Source organism: Lonchura striata, chromosome 14 (assembly GCF_046129695.1).
Source record: "Lonchura striata isolate bLonStr1 chromosome 14, bLonStr1.mat, whole genome shotgun sequence".
Taxonomy (NCBI): Eukaryota; Metazoa; Chordata; class Aves; order Passeriformes; family Estrildidae; genus Lonchura; species Lonchura striata.
The window spans coordinates 8,925,293-8,944,472 of record NC_134616.1 but is presented as its reverse complement, the minus strand read 5'-3'; the positions used below and the strand labels follow the sequence as shown (position 1 = coordinate 8,944,472).

The following is a 19,180-nucleotide window of genomic DNA, read 5'->3' as shown; positions in this document are numbered from 1 at the left end:
CATCAGAAACAAGTTAGAGATAACTTTGACTCACTTGACTCTTCAAAGGTTTGAAGAGTTGATCAGACATTCATATGTACCCAATCTTTCAAATCTATTTAGAAATACAGTGTTAGTAAAAAACATACAAGTATGCTTGGACAAGGCAAGAAATTCTTTCCTCCCCAACATGCTTACAATTCACATCTCCATATCCATACATGTCCAGTAAGTCTCAGTATTATTACCTGCCCTGTGCCCATGGGAAAACAGACACAGAGAAAGAAACACCATTACTAGGCAGTATTACTAAAAAGCCTGGAGATTTCAGTAGAAATTCTTGCATGTTGTATGTATTTTATTCTGTTTTATTATTTTTAGCTGACTTGGTATCTCAGATTGCTTTATGAAAATCCATTTTCTTAATGTTTTTGGAGACAATTTATAATCTCATTTCTATTCTCTTGCCTTTCTGAACTTGGTTTAATCTCAAATGGCTATTCAGTTTTAAAAAGCACCTAAATTAATGCCATTTCAAGTTCCAGTAGTATAGAGTTTTCAAACTAGTTGCATCTTTCCTCTTCAGTATGTGCTTGCCAGACATATTCTTTACATCCATTCAGCAAATACAATACAGATTTATTCTTTCCTATCACAGGTGTCTCACTACAAAAATCATGCAGTCCATTGAAATGTCAGTACCTGTAGCTCAGCATGTCTTTCTTGCAAAGTCCCTCAAGAAAGGTATTTGTGTATCTGCAGTGGACACTCTGATGTCAGTTTTCAAGTGCTGATTTCCTTGGCTCAAAATTTTCCCTTCGGAGGAGCTTCAATTCTCTCAGTTCTTGTGGGTGTAAACTCTGGTCAACGCCAGGTGTTAGCTTGTAATTTAAAGGAGATTCAATATAACCATTTCTGTAGAGACAAACCCGCTTGCAGAATTCAAAGGTGCTAAACATAACACCGAAGTATGGCACAATCTGATAAAAAAGCAATATAAGAAAAAAAATTAGACTCAAAACATCCATAGCATAGATGTTTTAAAAAAAGGGAACTTCTAGGACTTCAGATCTGATCTAATAATAGACCTTGTCCTCATTTATATAAAATCAGAGTCTCATCTCAAGCTATACTGGCAGCTGCAGTGTGCTAACAGTAGGAGTTTATTGTTGTTACATAACTAATTATAGCAATATTGTGAGGAAGAAGGTCTGTGCTACCCTATAGATTACCAGAACTTGTCAAATACCCAAGCACATCCTAAGCAATCTCAGCAAATCCTGGCAGGAAATGTGGAATTTATTCTACACACACTGGAGTGACTCCACAATTTTCTTCTCTTGCCCCATGCAGAACCAGCAGCTCCAGGGCCACTGGCTTCGTATCAGCCAAGGCAAGGCAGTCACAGGCAGGCCATGACAATCAAACCTACTGTCACTCAATTAGCACTCATTAGCTTACCTATAGTGCTCTCTGTAGGTAATCCTCATCACAGCACTGTAAAATGTATTTATGTAAATTAAATTACCTTCTGTTTAAGCTACCATGCTTTATTTCATGTCTTCAACTCAGCAAATCTGCAGTAACTGAAGCACATGTATTAAATAGCTGGCTGAAAGCACTGCTTTTGGACTTCTGGGCAAGTGGCTTATACAAGCACACTTCTTTTACAGCTCACTACAACATATCAAATCACTGAAGCTCAGGTCAGGAGAACTTGTTTAGCTGTCCTAAGTGGATTGCTTGCAATCCCTCATCCATTCCACACCTTGTGTGTTAGGAGCACCCCCTTCAAAGATGTTGAAATGAACTTTCAAGTGGTGACATCTAGAAACCAAGCTTGTATTTGGAGAAATACAACCAAACCAAGTTCCAAGGCTGCTTTATAACCTGTTTTGTCACTGATTCTGTCATCTATAAGCTACTAAGTACAAAAGTATGTCATAAGCTTTCTATCCCCAACTGCCCAAAACTGTCTTGATTCCTTCGGGATAGTGTTTGACTGGGATGAAAGCAACACCTCACCTTGAGCAGACTGGGTGTGAGTCCACTCCAAAGCCCAAGCACACCTTTGTTCTTCACAGTTTGCCGGAAGCAGTCAGTCATGCCAGTAAAATGGACATCAACTCCTCCATAGTGGGGAAGCCAAGGACTCTGAGCCTGTCAAGAGACACCCAGAGGGATTTAGAACAACAATTATTTTCTCCATCCTTGTATATAAGGAACAGTCAACACCAGGTTTCAACAGACAGATCTGGATTCCTCCCAGTTTTGCATTAAAATATAAATTAAAAAGGGAAAGAACTCACTCTTTGATAGGTATGAAAGTGAACAGTAATTTCACACAGTGCCTCCTTTTGCACCATGCCACTACTAGAAATAAATCCCACTCTTTGAGGACAAACCACCTGAACCAGAGCCACACATCCCATCAGCCCCATGCCAACTGCTCAGGTCCAGGTAGAGCTATTTCACACTCCTGGCAGTGGAACACTATGAGAGGGAAGGTTGGAGCCACACTGCCTTCCTGTACCCCTGATCAAACCAGCTGACTTGTCTCTGGCTGCTGAGGCTGTGCCTGCACTGCTGTGAGAAGCATGAACTGCACTACAGGCTGAGGAGCAGCAGCACAGCAGAAATGGAAGGATGGAGATTTCAGCCCAGGCTGTTCAGGCCCACCAAGGGCTGCAGGTGAGCAGTTGGTGCCCATGCTCCCATATCAATGTGCTCAGCTGATAGGTACTAGTTAAAGTTACCTGGGGAGAATCCTGCTGGCTGGCAGCTGAACTTCTAACTGCAATACAGTGTCTGTTCACATGGAAGAAGTGTAGTTGGTCATTTTTAACAGCTAAATCCTTCTTCATTAATCTCCTACTGCATTAGCACAGACAGGATAACCTGACCTTGAATAATCTCATCCTCATCCATCTGTGCACATGCAGCCATGGATTTATCTTGCATTGACAAATCAGGGTTTCACTCAAGCACAAGTGACACTTGTGTTTGACACAAGTGACACTCAACTGACAAATGACACTTCAGTGTCAGGGGCCCCAGGACACAGATTGATGCCTTGCAAACTGATCATCCTAAGATAGAAGTTTGATAAAAATGGGGCTTGTACAGGTAATTAGTGGATGAATATGGGTATCATGATCCCCACATTGATCTGAAACACCACATTGTGTAGCAATTTGTCACTCCTTGTCCAGACTAATCTGTAGCTTCTCAGAGCTGCTAAGCCTATGACAAGCCTCATCAATTGACAAGTGGTGATGAGATTTTCTAGGTGCCTTAGCTATAGCATTTCAAATACTTGGCAACTGAGATGCTGGAAAGGCAAACAGATGAAAACACACACTCTGTGTATAGCAGAGAAATTGCTAATCAAATAATTACTGGCAAGTCTACTGTTAAAATTTAAAGGCTGAACAAAAAAACCCTGATAACACCCACACTAAGGGCACGTATTCTTTGTTTAAAAAACCACAGATCATAATTTCTTCTCTCTTTTTTTTTTCTGCCTGATTGAAATGCATGTGAAATACCTCTTATGGCAGGTAACAGGTAAAAACCTTATGCACAAAGACTTTCATGTCTGTACTGCAGAAGATGCTGAGTGCTCAAAATGAGACTTCAGAAACCAATTCCATAAGAATGGTGATATTAGCACCAGTAATCCTTAGAAGAAAACTAAAATTATTAAAGTATACCTAAAGATGCAACAGCAGTCACAGGAGAACTGGATTCAAAACCCTCTTCTGCTTTCTGGATTGTCAGTCAGGTTCCACAAGGGTTTTTTTGTAAATGAAGTTATAAGTAGTCAAGCAGTAAAGAAAGACAGGTTTCTGAAATGCTTCAAGAACGCAAGAATGCCATTAAGATATTATTTCCTTCCTTTTTCAGTCCCTTTGTTGTAGGCACAGCAAGGCCTGCCAGAATTTAACTGCGTAAATTTGACCTAATCCTCTTCATTACTGTGCACATTGCAAAGGCACAGATCAAAGATTTGATTGCAGTACCCTTGCCTGCAACACCAAAAGAAGTGACAAGCACAGTGCAGATTTCAGTGACACACTAAACACCTCCAGAAGGCAGTTTAAAAGGAACAGGTAAGCCAAGCCTCTAGATTTCCAATCTGCACATAGATACTGACCTTGAGAGATTTACTGAAATTATTTATAGCACCGTTCCCCATAGATAGAGCTGTTTCTAAGATTTCAGTCTGTGAAGTAAAGTATGTGTTGCCAGCCTTTCTGCTTTACAGGAGCTGTATGCTTCTAGGATCCTACACACAGTCATTAAATAACAATTGTTCACAGAATCTCAGAATCACTTACTACAAGAGGAAAACTAAAATCTGTATCAGTGTGTAGTTAAAACTTCAATATTTTGGAACATAACTAAATGAAGTTAAAACGTATTAATAAAAGAATACTGCAAATGTGTTTCATTTGGCACTGTTGTTCATGAAAAAGAGTTAGCTGTGGGTTTTGGTGATTCTTCATCTAAGCATGTCCACCACACTGCAACCCTCACAACCACCCTATGGCACCAGAGCCAGAAAATGGAAGGAGTGAACCAGACCAAACTGGTTTTTCTACTTCTTTTGCAGAAACCTATCATGACATACAAATCAAACAGCTAATCTCATCCCCAAAACGTCAGCTTTATGACAGAGAATTTCATGCACACAAAGCAGCTGAATTCCTTGCTTTTGACACCCCTTGACACTATGGGCTGCTGCATGGAAACCTGCTTATTTTGAAGACTTCCTTTCTCCCAGTTGCAGCTGTCTCAAACTGCAGGAGGCTGGGGATACAGCTCCCTGTTCTGATAACACAGAGCCAAGGTGTTACTCATAGTAGTAGCAGGGCTAAGTTGCTTCTCGTTTTACCTCTGATGGACAGTAGGCTCTCTAAATGATTAAAGCACATCAAATGCAGAATTGCCTCCACTTGCTCTCTCACAAACACAGTATTTTTATGTCCAGAGCCCACCAAGTTGATTATGTCACTGCAACACATCCACAGAGGTAGCATTGTTCTACTGCAACACTCAAAAACTCAAAAAGAGAGATGTACAAAAAATGCCCAACTACCTGCACACAATATTCTTCTAAAAGAAACAAAATATTTAAATAAGAGTGCAGTGTCATGACTGCAGGTTAATTGTTATAGGTAATTGTTACCTGAAGACTCTTCAGACACTGTCTCTCCCATTGCCTGCATTACGAGGTGACTGCCACAACAACATAATCCCATTCTGGGAACTGATCTCACAGACCTGTTCAATGACCCCCCCTCAGCCCCTCTCCTGGGCAGATAAAAACTTTTCACTTGCTTTTTGGGACATTTTGGTTTGTAATTATTTGTATTCACATGTACTGGAGACTATGAATTAATGTATTTAATTCATGTACTTCCCCCCTTTTCCCAGTTCATAAAGTCTGTTGGTACAAATATTTACTATTTATTTTTTGAGTACACATTACTCTTGGCACAGAGTATGGAAGACAGCTAACAGTGAATAGCTGTCATCAGTGTCATCAGCTGTACGCTAATGGCAGAGAGAGTAAAACTGCTTGTTATTTACATATTTTCAACAGATTCAGGTGTCCTACATTTCTGATCATTTAAAAAAAAAAGTGCAGGAAGACAATTCACACATAGCTCAAGAGTTCACACTCTTAATCTGGAAGCTAAAAAAAGACATCTTTGCAGTCTGGGTTAATAAGGGCACATGCAGCAGGCAAGTGCAGCTGTAGTTCAAAGGAAACTAAAGGTCAAGGATTGCTGTTTTCATTCAAGTTAATACCACTCCAGTCAACAGAAATTTTACTTAAGTGAGAACTGGATGCTTGAAAGAGCATTTCATTCCACCATAATGAAAAAAAAATTATTAACACCTGTAAATACATGTTAATATTTTGGGGGAAAATACATCCTCTTGGGCTTAATAAATTCTTCCTCCTAAAGGTCAGCCTTACTCAACAGTCATTCCCTGTCAGTGGTTTAGTAATGCTGACATACGCCTGGTTAAAGTCTACCCAAATTATTTAGGCACAGAGGAAGGTAAACCATGGCAAGCTATCAGGATACAGTCAGTTCAGAGCAGCACAGCACAGCTGACCTCCAGCGTCCTGCACTCCAGGAACACCTTGTCCCTTCCTCTGTAACCTGAACTGGGAACAAATCATGCCTTTCTGGGAACAATGGCACCAAGTGAGCAAAACAGCTTCATGCTTGGTCGAAAGCTTGACTCTTTGCTTTAAATGTATATAACCAGGCCTGTTGTACCCCGAGGCTTCACAGTTGGTTGCAGAATCCCTCCTTTGCTGCTGAGCCTAAGCTTCCTCTGCTTTAACACCTGCTGTGTGAGGAAGTCTTTAATACAGAAGTATTTTTCTTCAAGGCAGTGCAAACCCCTTGCATGGGCAGCTCTGGGTGGCTTCCAAATGCCACCCAGATGGTTCAGCTCAAGCCCTACAAATGGGTGCATCACTTTCATGCACATTAACACTAATTTATTTAATGGTGCAAAACTTTAGGCAGACTGGCTTGGTCCCATCCTTCACGCAGTGGATGGCAATGCTAGTTCCTGCATCTCCTGCTGCCTATCTAGGAACTGAGGAGAAAACTAATTTTTAACAGGACTGGGGCTTTTCACAGGTCATACTTTCATTTGTCTTATGTGGATGAGTTAAGGATTTACACAAAATCAAAATAAATCACCTATAAAAGAATCACAGAATCACAGAATGAACTAGGTTGGAAAAGACCTTTTGAGATCATCAAGTCCAACCTATGACCTAATACCTCCTCATCAACTAAACCATGGCACCAAGTGCCACATCCAGTCTTTTTCAAAAAATGTCCAGGGATAGTGATTCCATCATCTCCCTGGGAAGATGATTCCATTGCCCAATCACTCTTTCAGTGAAGATTTTTTTTCTAACCTAAATTTCCCGTGGCATAGGGGAAGTTTAACTCGTCTTAAGACTGTGTCCTCTTGTTCTGTCAGTTGCTGCCTACAAGAAGAGACCAACCCCCACCTGACTGCAACTTTCAGGAAGTTGCAGAGAGTGATAAGGTCACCTCTGAGTCTCCTTTTTTCCAGACTAAACAACCCCAGCTCCCTCTGCTGTTCTTCACAGGGCCTGTGTTCCAAGGCCCTCACCAGCCTTGTTGCCCTCCTCTGGATGTGTTTGAGCATCTCAATATCCTTCCTAAATGGAGGGACCCAGAATTGGACACAGCACTCAAGGTACAGCCTCACTAGTGCCAAGTACAGGGGAAGGATGACCTCCCTGCTCCTGCTGGCCACACTATTCCTGATACAGACCAGGATGTCATTGGCCTTTTTGGCCACCTGGGCACACTGCTGGTTCATGTTCAGTCAACCACTCCCCCCATGTCCCTTTCTGCCTGGGCACTGTTCAGCCACTCTGTCCCCTGAGCACCTGTAGCACTGCAGGAAGTTGTTGTGGCCACCAAGAGAGTGTTGATCAAGTTTTAGCTCCTGTTCATGGAGTGTTTTCCATAATTAGTCACCTCACATGTCATAGGTACATCACTCTAAGCACAGACAAATGGATACAAGGCTGTCCTGTGTAAGTGGGGGGTAACAGTACTAGCTGTACCTCCAGAGACAGTATTGCATTAAAGTTATGTCTGTAATAGCTGTGTGTGAGCAGCAGCAAAGCCAGCCTGTGTCAGGTCCTGTCTGCTGGGTGAGCTTATGGAGTTTAAAAAGGTGGGCTGAGTTAACCCAGCTGATCTGTCCCAAAGCAGATTAAAGAGCTCTCACTCACACCACACTGATGACAAAGCCAAGGCACTGTAAGAAGCTGGCAGACATGATCAGCTGGCACTGCCAAATCTCACTTTGGGGGCATGGTGGCCACTTGAATGGCTGGGGAGAGCATTTGGAGAGAATTGCATTCTGCCATCCCTCAGACTTCCTGCATTTTAAACAGGTGAAATGTGTTTTCCTGCTTTTCTTCAGCAGGCCACTGTGTTGCAGTGCAAAGCTAATCTGCCTCAAGGTATTACACAATTATCACACCACAGCTTCTGAAGTGAACAGGTTTAGAGTTAAGGCAGACCTCACAGTTAAAGCAGCCCGGTCCTGCTTCCAATTCTTGAGCTACAATTTCTTCCTCTTATTCAGTTTTCCTACCAACACTGTTCAGTGTTCCAACTTGAGAGTCAGTCCTCACACTTTTCTCCTGTGGAAGTCTGGGGATTTAAGAGAAATGCTTCTGAGATTTGTCCAGATTCATAAAAGCTGATCTAGGCTGTTACAGAAGACAAAGCCTATGTTATGCTCCATAGCTTTTTTCCAGCATTGTCTCAACCATCTACCAGACAAAATACTTCCCTAACCAGCAGAGCAGCATTCTGTAACAGCTTAAAATATCTTTTTAACAACATCAATGAAACTATAAAAATTGCAGGTAGCTCAAAGTATTCAGATAAACAAGAGTGAGGAAACAGTAAACAAGAGAAGGAAAGAAGGGATTTTACCACAACCAGAATCTGTCATCTATTACCTATTTGCTAATAACCAGAGCAGCCAGGCTGATCTCAAATTCAAGTACCATCCAGGCATGGCAACCTGGTTGATGCCTTAATCCCAGCAGCAAGAAGAAGATGAGTGTGAGATCAAAGAGAGAAATAAGAAAAGTAAGAACTCACACTGCAGTCTCCCCCTTAGAGATGAGACTCTAAATATTTCACCTATCTCTGCACTTGTTTTCACAACACTTGATGGAAGTTCCTGTCTCTGAAATCTCCACTCTTGTCAAGTTTACTTGAAGCTGCACAGCAGAATCAAAAGTTATTGGGGCATGGACTAGGACAGAGAGCTAGCAACCATATATGCCTCACTGAAGAAATCATATTAGAAGTAATACTGCTCCTTATTTGCTTCCACACTATGGAATTTGTGTGGTCAAATGGCTCAATTTCTGAAAACTTTTGTTTCCTGCTGTTCACTATTAAAAGGTCTTCCTGCCCAAAGTCTCATGTATGCTTTTGAGATGTTGTATGAACCACATGATCCAAAAAGGATTTCTTAGTTTTAAACCAGGTCATGACTCCAGTAACTTCCATATTCCCAGCTGAGAAGAACACAGATCTCACCACCAGCAGTGACACTACAGCTTGTGAGCTTACAGAGGCTGCACACCAGCCCAGTGACTGTCCCAATGACAGAACTCTTTGCAAGTCACTCATGCTTAAGCAAAGCAGGAGCACTGCTCATCCTCTCAGCAGAGAGAAGGAAGATTTATCATTCTCTTTTTCAAAACTCTTTAACCTAGCCACTGGGTTCTTGCTAGACTGACTTCTACCCTGCAAGGGGACTATTTTAAAATAAATACTTAAATAACAGTATTCCTTTTAAAAGAGAGGTTTAATTTTAAACAGGGTACCTCAAAGAGGAAATTACTGCTTAGTTTTTTTTCATGTTATTAACACACAGCATTTATATAATTTACATCAGATTTCACATTGGCAGAGCATATTGTGTTCCAAGGAACAAAAAAATCCAACAAAAATCCCAAAACACATTGCAGATTTATAGGCAGTTGAGGCCAAACTGATTGAATTTGAAAAGAGGCCACTTCTTGGGTGATACATGGCAACCATCTACACTAACCAAAAACTGTAAGCCTGTTTGTTTGCAGGAGTGAAGCAAAGTCAAAGCCTGCAATTTGAAACAGAAAGATCTGCACTGAACAATGCTTTCCCCACAGAGATGTCCTCACAGCTTAAGGATGCAGTGCAGTCAACACCAAAAATGTGCTGAACCCTGCACTTTACTGACAGTATGATTTATTCTATATTACATGGGTTTGATGGCAAAGCTATACCTGAGTAGCATTTACTGGTGAAGGAGAGTTTAAGAAAGGTCTTAGTCAAAGATTAATATTAAAGTATTGAGACACGGCTGAGCTTCTGAAGACAATCCAAAGTTTGTTCATGCAAGCAGGCAAGGAGTAACTGTGGAGTATCTATGAAGCTTTAAGGACATCTTTGTGCATTTTGCTTAAAAAATTACCAAGGTCACATGTCAGTCTGGGATGGAGGCTGAAAAGTGCCACTCTGGGGTGTCTGAGCCCACCTCTGCACGTCCTGAGCACAGAGGGAAGTGCCAAACTTGACTGTTGGGTTTGCATTGACCATTTGTGTGTTTGTGTGTTTTCAGTTCCATACATAGCCTGGGATGGATGCCATTCTAATAATAATCTTCTGCACAACCTGTACAGCTTTAAATTCAACTTCCCTTACTGAAATGCCACAGCTCAGTCCAATAGGCACTTATGAGGGCTATCATTGGCCAAAAAAAAAAAAGATGTGGGAAAGTAGAAACATTACTGGCGCTTCCTTAGACCAGACTCATTCAAAGTAAAAGTTATATGCAAAAGGTAGAAAAAAAAAACTGAAAAAGAAAAAAGTGTTCTTGTATGCAAGTCTGCAAGCTAAAAAGGACAGTACTTGAATATGGCTGAGAAACTGGATTTAACAAAGAACCTCACCTATTGTGAGGTAAGGAAGGAAAGCCAAGAATAACAGTCAGAATAATATAAAGATCAGTAAGTTTTTGTTCAGAAACTGAAACATCATAAAAGTAAGTCAGGAAAGCACTTACTATAGAACATAACCCTCTCTTTCATGAATCCCCTTCTACAGATGTACAACAAAAGCCATATTTCCATGCTGAAACATGCATACAGTACCTCTGAATTCTCTAACATGCCAATCAGGAGCAAAGTGAAAAAAGGAAGACAAAGGAATAAATTAGGATAAGCACAACACAGAAGACTCAAATATTAAGTAAGATTCACTCATATTAATTAACATTTCTTTTAAGAAAAACATTCAAGTATATATAGCAAACACAGCATCTTAAAAAAAAATAAGCTCAATAAAGCTAATTCTAACAGCAAAGGTGGGAGAAGCCATGGTTACAGAGCAAATCTGATACCCTAAAGCATCACCAAAACACAATTCTTCCTCAAGAATCGTTCACTGACAGTCAGCTCCTACTCCCACAGCTGTCAGTGACAGAAGCAGCCAACGTCAGAAGTGTAGGATTCAGATATTTAAAATAAGAAAGGAGGAAGCAAGATTATTACAATGGAGATTAAAAATAGCATCTTATCCTTCCTCCCATAGGAGAATTAATTTCCTAGTCTATGCAAACACTTCAAGCATTGTCCAGATGAGCTGAATGGAGGTAAGTCTTCTAACACTGCCTAGCACATCAGGTAAAGATCTGAATGGGGATGTCCTGGTCTCATGCCTGTACTCAATCTCAGAATCTATGGAGACAACCTTCTGTCCTATTTTCTCTGCTCTATTTTTGAAGCTCCTGAGTCTTACAACTTCTTGGCTCCCCATCAGCATCAGCTTCATTGGAAAAATCTTCTTTAGCAACATACTCCCTCCATCTGTCAGGCTTGTGGGACAAAAGGTAGGGAAAAGGAATCTCATACTGACTTCCACAGTGGGCTGGGTTCCTCTTCATAGACCATAAATCCAGCATTCACTGCTTCAAAAAAAGCCCAGCACTTCTCCACGTGCACTGCAGAGCACACAGCAGGCCCAGAGGTAGCTGAAGGCTTCGGCAGTTCCCTTTTTCTATCAGCCAGAAAACCAAAGCACTAAATAGAGGCTGCTCAGAATAAGACGTGGGAGAAAAACTGATCAGAAGTATCTGCTCCTCCATTTTCTACAGAAATCTGAAATGTCTTGAAGTTCTTTTCCTTTTCCTCCCCCTTTCTAGGTCCATCCCTTTTCATGATACTTTTCCTGGTGCTGTACTAGGCATTTCTCTCTTCTGACCAGCACCCTACAAACTGCACAGACCAGCAAGCACAAAGCAGAGCTGATCTCTGCAAAGCTGGGCCATACCCTGGTGCTAATGGGAAAATCCAAACTTCTTGGGTAATCTTGCAGGAGTTCCAGTGCGCTCTTGGTATCAATATGGGTTGCAATTTTAAACAGGTGTCTTTTTTGGACAACTCTACATGAATTAAGTAATTTCCAGCACCCAACAAATTACAGGATTTTGCACCTAGGGTGCTTGCTCTTTTGAAATATCCTTGCCTTCTCCCATGCCTTCAGAATAAATCACTGAACAGGAGGTGTTTCTCTAAGCTCAGAGAATCCGTATTCAGTGTTGCAATGCACTTATGAGGAAGAAACCCTCTCTGCTGATGAGCCTTTTGTTTTCATGTAAAGTATTTTTAGCCTCTCCAAGTCGTACATATTTAGGCTATAAATCCAGTTCCCGTGTTGCTGAAGTACCGATCAGACGATTAAGCCTCCCCTCGGTGGAAGAGCCCAGCCTAGTGGCAGGAAAATGAAACGTGTGCCTGTCCCACTTCTTCACTCCTGTCACGACACAGCCCGACACAAACCCGCACCATTTACAGCCAAAACCGACTTCTGAACAGATTACAAAATCTGAGTGTTCAAGTAACTGTAACACAGCATCTGAGCCCTGAAAAGGGGAACTCGGAGAGCAGGAGAGGGAAATGCACAGTTTCACTGATCTTTTGCTACCTTGTGACTTGCCACCAGGCTACCACTTGATGAAGGGGGTAAGAACCTATATAAGGCTGCAACAATTACTGACCGTTTTTCTAAAAATACCATAAAAGCCTCCCATAAATCAGCATTCCCAGGAACTAGGCTGAAAACCCAAACTCATATGCCCCTGCCAGAGAATGACCATATGATGAAAACTATTCACTGTCTCTCTACTGAAGTTCCAATGAAAAGTCAACATCAGGAAGTGAATTACGTCAGTGAGAGGGAAGCTGTGGGATAGTGGTAGTTTTGTGGGGTTTAGGTCTTTTTTACATCATTATTTTTAAAGTTCCGGAGAACAGATCAAGAAGTAACTCTGGTTTTGTTGATGTTCCAGGAAACAGCAGCACCTGCAGCTGGTAAGTCACTTGTTAAACAGAGGAGTCAGAAGTAAGAACAATGATCCTTCAGACTTAATACTGAGCAAGTTTGTTTCGTGGTGAGGCATAAATGGCAGACATATAAGCCCTGAAAATCACATGGATCTCATTCATCCTGCCTACCACCAAGGGGACTAAATTTCTTCAGCTGGCAAACTTTCAAACTTTCACCGAAGGTTTGCCAGTTCTGAATTTTGAGAATTTGATGAACTACTATGAAAAAGGAAAGAAATAAAACTACAGAGATGGAGTCTGAGGGCATAAACATATCCCATGATAGTACTTGAACTCACATTAAAGGTATAACCGCCCACTCATAGCAATGATTTCCAGAGTTTAAAAACAAAACAACAAACAAAAACCCACCAATGAGCAAAAAACCCAACAAAACCAAAACCAAAGTCTCTGTAGCCTACTGGTAAGGGAAATAAAGTGGTACACATGATCACCTGGCTGTCTTGACCCAAGTTCTTGCACCAAGTACCTATGACAAAGTACTGGTAACATGAATATTCTGTACCTGCATCTTCCTCTTGACAGTCTCAAAGGGGAAAGAAAGTGTCTGTGCCACAGCAGCTGCTACACAGCCATTTGCAAAGTTCTGAAGAGGAGTGAAATGAATGATGGGCTGTTGCCAGATTGTGTCTAGACTGATGTAAACAAAGAATGAACCTGCAGAAAATGGGACAGCACCTAGAAAGCAAACCAGACAGGATTAAATCAACACACTGTACACTAAGAAAGGACAGCTGCCCATCACATAACTAGAAAGCTGGGAGGAGCTGCTGCCAATTTACACGTCACATTCCACAAACCCAATCCAGATTTTGAAGAGCTTCATTCTTTAGTCCCTGGTTTATCACCAAAGACCCATATTGTACCATCTAGATATGCTGACAGGGGCATACATTTACCCACTAGAATGTTCACATTGTTAGAATTATTAACTGCTATAGTCTCATGACAGGCCAGGCTGCCATGTTTCTCCAGATTCTCTCTTGTGACAAGCTCTTTCCCAGTCCAACCCAACCCCAGCATTTGCACAGGTAATCAGAGCTATGTCTTCAGTCGAGCTCATCAGGGATACTTCTGGCCTCTTTTGCTTGTTTCATGCTCTCATCAGTTTTATAGTGGGATTATACATTTATTATTACTGTTACACATTTTATACAATGTCATATTGTGAAACAGTGGACTCAGTTAAATGGCATTTTTAAAGGCCATGCAGAGTAAATAGTTAATTAATAATTTAAAGTAAAGAGAATATAATGAATCTTCATTTTTCACACCTACTATATACTATAGCTCACACTGGTTTCACTGAACAGCTCAGGAGACACTCACACTCAACAGGAATTACAAGCACTCTGTGTGTGTGTGTATAAATGTGTTTTAAGAGTTTAATGGTGAAAATTGTGCATCTAAGCACAATTAGATCTTCTATAAAAGAAGGATAAGAGTATTTTTCTGAACACTTAATCATACATAAATGCTACACATATGGTTCTAATTTGAAGTAAAAAAGCTGCAGCAAAGGTTATCAGTATTGCAGTGCCTCAAAAATTTCTACATCTTCTACAAGAAAACATTCCTATTTGCTTTTGAAATCAAGTGAGCAAGCGAACACACTACACAGCTGCAACAAAAGTCAGGCAGTGAGGTGATTTCACCCCACTATTGCTTTACCTAATATTGCTGGTGAAACACCACGGTAGAGCGCACGGAGCCCCTCTTGATGATAGATCTTATAAAAAGCATGAAAAATTCCCTGGTAAGATGGTTCCAGCCGGTTCTGCACGATGAGCCGTGTTTTAATCACGTCAGTGGGATACGTCACGATGGTGGCAACCATGCCAGCCAGGCTTCCAGCCATGACAGCTCTCCAGTGCGAGATATGGCCCAGCTCATCCATGAAAAGGGTAACAAGTCTAAAAGCAAACACATATAGGAAGTACTATTAATGACACTATGAAAAAAACACATGAAAAATTAAGGTAGATGATTCTTGATGCAAATGTTCTGTCCACAAGCCACTTCAGCAGCAGGAATTGAAATTTTAGCATGTGATTAATCCAAGATCTTATTATACATAACACCACATAAAGATGAAAATCTTTTACAGGATGAAAATCTTTCTTTTGTATTTCCACATACACAATGAAAATTACCATGATTCAAAACACATCTGCAAGAAATTATCCGATCATCAGTTAAAGACACTGGTCCAACCTGCCAGTGAAGGTTATCATGTAAGAGGAAATATGTAAATAATGACATCCCAGGCCTTCTGAGAGCACCTGAACCTTTCTGTTACTTATCTTGGAACAGGAAGGTTCACAGGGACACACCTCCAGAGAATACTTACGTCCAGCCACTATTATGCTCAGGAGTTTAAGTCTCAATTTGAAAATTTGAAATTGAAGCACAGTTTTAAAAGCTACACACAAATCATACATTTGTGGCGCACTGAAAGACCTTTCTATTACAGGAAACTCCTACATCAGGGAGTAATGTCCTGGAGGCAGCAAGAAGCAAGTAAAAACACTTCAGAGTTTTCACTGGATGTAAAGAAATGTATTATTCTATTTTGGCAGCATTAACTAAAACATCTAAACAGCACATCTACGTTTAACCTACGTGGTGTAACCATGTGCGGAACACAATAATTTGCAAGTATTTACAAGTCACTGCTCGCTCAGTTGATGTTTTTTCACTTGAATGTGCATTTCCTACTGCATGACAAATCCCTGCATCTACTTGTCTCAAGCCCTGTGAGTGCCCAGGGAGAAAGCCCAGCCAAGCAGAAGCAAAAGGGCATAAACCTTTCTTCCTGTGTGTCTTATGCAGTCCCTAAACCCACACAGCCTAATTTTCCTGCGTGTGGACAAATGTGTGGGGAAGGTGGAGGGGTGTCTCTGGGCACTATGTGACAACATTTCAAACTGCCATGGAAAGACAAGAGTCTGTGAAATCTGTGCTCAGTCCTGCTCCCCTGGGACTGTTTACCTAAGCTGCCTTATAACTTCTCTTTTTGTGTTTCTTGCCTTTATGTACACTATTCTCCCAGTAAAAAAGACTTTCCAAAACCCCCAAATAGTATATCAAGGACTAAGCATAGGCACCTTGTATTTAATTTCCTGGTAGCCTACTTCCACCCATAATTCAGAACATCCTGTACAAACTAGGCACAAGCTTTAGCCTTGCAGAAGGCATACACTGTTTCAAGCTGAACAAACAATGAAGTTATTTTGCTCAAAATCAACTGCTGTATATTGGTACAACACACTGCCTTTTCTGTGAACTTTAAATGGCATTTAAATTACTGTTTGTACCTTCCCACTCACATTATGTTGCTCTTTGTTTGACCACTGCATCAATTATGGCACGAAAAAGCTGTCCAGTTTTAGGGTCACTTCATTTCTGGTCTCCTGAAGGGCGCAAGCAGTCATGGGCAGATGACTTGCTGGGACAGATGAGTGACAAACCCAGCAGGTTGGCAGCACCAGCAGGGCTGTGCTGCTGCCCAGAACAGAAGAACTCAGCTGCCAGCTGAGTGGAAATGTCATGTGCATGAACAGCTGACTGCAATAAAAAAAAGAAGCCAAGAAGCCCAGCCCCCAGAGTAGCAAAACATTCTGATGTGTGCAAACAGTCAGGCACTCCCTGCACAGGCTGAGAGATAACTGGCAGCAGAAGGGAATCCTAGGAAACAGCACAGCCAGCAGAGATCCATCAGCACTGCTCCATGTTCATCCTGCTGCAGTCCTTCCAGCACTTACCTTAGTATAAAGTCTGTGAATTATCAAAAACATGGTCTTTAAACAAACAATGTCACATATCAACATCAAAACCGATCAAATTTGCTTAACAACTCCTGCATGATAGGGTAAAAATATCTGACTTGTGATTTTGTTATTTTCTTTGATACAAACAACAGAAATACTTGAGAGTGTACAAATTAATTAAAGAAACTGGTTGCAAAGAACAGATGTGACAGCCACACCTGCAGGTTGCACTGGAACTTCATTTCTAAATGAACCCGAGCAAAAGAATTTTAACAGACTATCCACCCTTCATCATGTGAAGAATACCTATCATTTTATCAGCAATTGCTGGCATATCACCAGGCCCTAACAATCGCTACGTGCTAAACAAATTAGGTAAATAAAATTACAAGCAAGAGTCCGCGTCCCTGGGGAGAAGGGGCGCACAGCCACTGACCGGCAGGCACGGACAGAGCCGTCCGACCGAGCCCGGCCGGACAGAGCCGTCAGACCGAGCCCGTCACACCGGACAGAGCCGTCAGACCGAGCCCGTCACACCGGACAGAGCCGTCGGACCGAGCCCGGCTCGGACAGAGCCGTCGGACCGAGCCCGGCCGGACAGAGCCGTCAGACCGAGCCCGTCACACCGGACAGAGCCGTCAGACCGAGCCGGGCCGGACAGAGCCGTCAGACCGAGCCGGCTCTCCCTCCGCCGCCCCGCCGTGAGGAAGGCGGCGGAGCCCCCGAGCCGCGGGACCCGCGCGGGCGGCGCTTACCGGCGGGAGGCGGCGAGCTGCAGGGCGCTGTAGGGGCACAGGCGCAGGCAGGCCGTGAGGTTCCCCTTCCAGAGGGCCCGCACGCCCTCGGTGCGGCACAGGCTGCGCCCGGCGCCGCGCAGCCCCCGCCGGCAGTGCCAGGTGCCCACCTGCGCCAGCACCGTCAGCAGCTCCAGCGGCGCCGTCAGGCTGAGGCTCAGCGCGCCCGCCAGCCCGGCGCAGCCCAGGCGCTGCAGGGCGGTGACCCGGCCGTCCCGGCGCAGGGTGGCCATGGCCCCGCCGTTCCGCCGGAGCGGAGCGGAGCCGAGCGGAGCGCACCGAGCGGCGCGGCCCGGCCCGGCCCGGCCCGGCGCGGCCACAGCGGGGGCGGCGCCGCCCGCCTCCGCCGCCGGGGGGCGCTGTGGCGCGGGGCTCCGCGCGCCCCGCGCTCGCGCTGTGGAGGCGGAAGGAAAACCCGGAGCGGAGCGGCCGGAGCGGAGCGGCGCTGGCCGCGGGTGAGCCCGGCCGGCGCTCCTAGCCCCGCTTGCACCCGAATTCATGGATTAGTACACATTACTACACTATTGCATTTATGCAGCTAGAAGAAAAGCAACAGTGACCCAGCTGCACCCAGGACACACTCCTTTCTCCTTACAATTAAACGTATCTCCACGGACAGTGAATACACACCTTTCTCTTTACAATTAAATGTATTTCCACAGAACCCAATGCAGCAACGGCACAAAAACACCGCGTTCTGCTCCTGAAGCACTCTGTTGCTGCTGGAGCTGAGTGACTGAGTGATCATCATTAATAAGATTTACGAGATCAATTAGTTCAGGTTTTCTGACGTGCTGCCAGAGAAAAGAAAAAAAGGCACAGGGAGAGGAGAGACGAATGTGGAAAGGAGATACAAGTTGAGACCAGAATCTGTGGAGTGAGGAGATAACAGCCAGTACGGAGGTAGTAGCAGAGATTTGCACCAAAACAGGATGTTCTGTTTCTTGTAACAGAAAACCTCAAACAAACAAAACAAAACAAAACCCATCCCCTCCATAAAACCGAAAACCAACAAAAATAACCACCCGAAGAATTCCACTCAAACTGAAAGCTGTGCTCAGTATCTTCTTACAGTGCATTCAACAGAACAGTGTCGGGTGACTTAGTCTGCCTCTGGCAAGAATGCTCTGCTGCTGATCCAATGCACTATTCTTAGATCAATAAAAGAGCTAAAAGACATCTCTCTAGAATTGCCTCTCTCTCCAGGAACTCAGCTATTTATGGTGTTGTATTTTCTTGGTGAGAAGAAAGCATTTAACCATCAAGGAGGAGAAGAAAAACAACAATAAATGGGTATAACTTGCTATGCATGATTAGTGCTTGGAAACAGAAGATTTCAAACCTTACTTCAAGACTTCAAAGAAAAGGGTGATATTTCTTCCAGGTTGGGTTTTTTTTTGTGGTTTGTTTTTTTTTGTTTGTTTGTTTGGGTTTTTTGTGTGTGTGGTGTTTTTTTTTTTTTTTTTTTTGTGTTTTTTTTTTGTTTGTTTGGGGTTTTTTTGTTGCTCATCTGCACAAGACAAACCTCAACTTAAGATTCTTACTAAGCACTGGAATTTTCCATTCAGTCTTCCCATTTTTATTACTAATTTTGGGGCAGGTTTTTCCATACATTTTCTGGCTGATAAAATGAATCACTA

At 42.8% G+C, this 19,180-nt stretch overlaps 1 protein-coding gene across 1 annotated transcript; it reads right to left on the bottom strand.

Moving 5' to 3' along the window:
• Nucleotides 1-73: 73 nt before the first annotated feature.
• SLC25A43 (solute carrier family 25 member 43) lies at nt 74-17,810 on the bottom strand. The gene is made up of 5 exons (XM_021548425.2): nt 17,502-17,810; nt 14,648-14,889; nt 13,482-13,654; nt 2,005-2,139; nt 74-959 (listed from the first exon to the last, which is right to left on the bottom strand). The coding sequence occupies exons 1-5, from the start codon at nt 17,771-17,773 to the stop codon at nt 756-758; spliced, it is 1,026 nt and encodes a 341-aa protein (XP_021404100.1). The 5' UTR covers nt 17,774-17,810; the 3' UTR covers nt 74-755.
• Between the last annotated feature and the right edge of the window lie 1,370 nt (nt 17,811-19,180).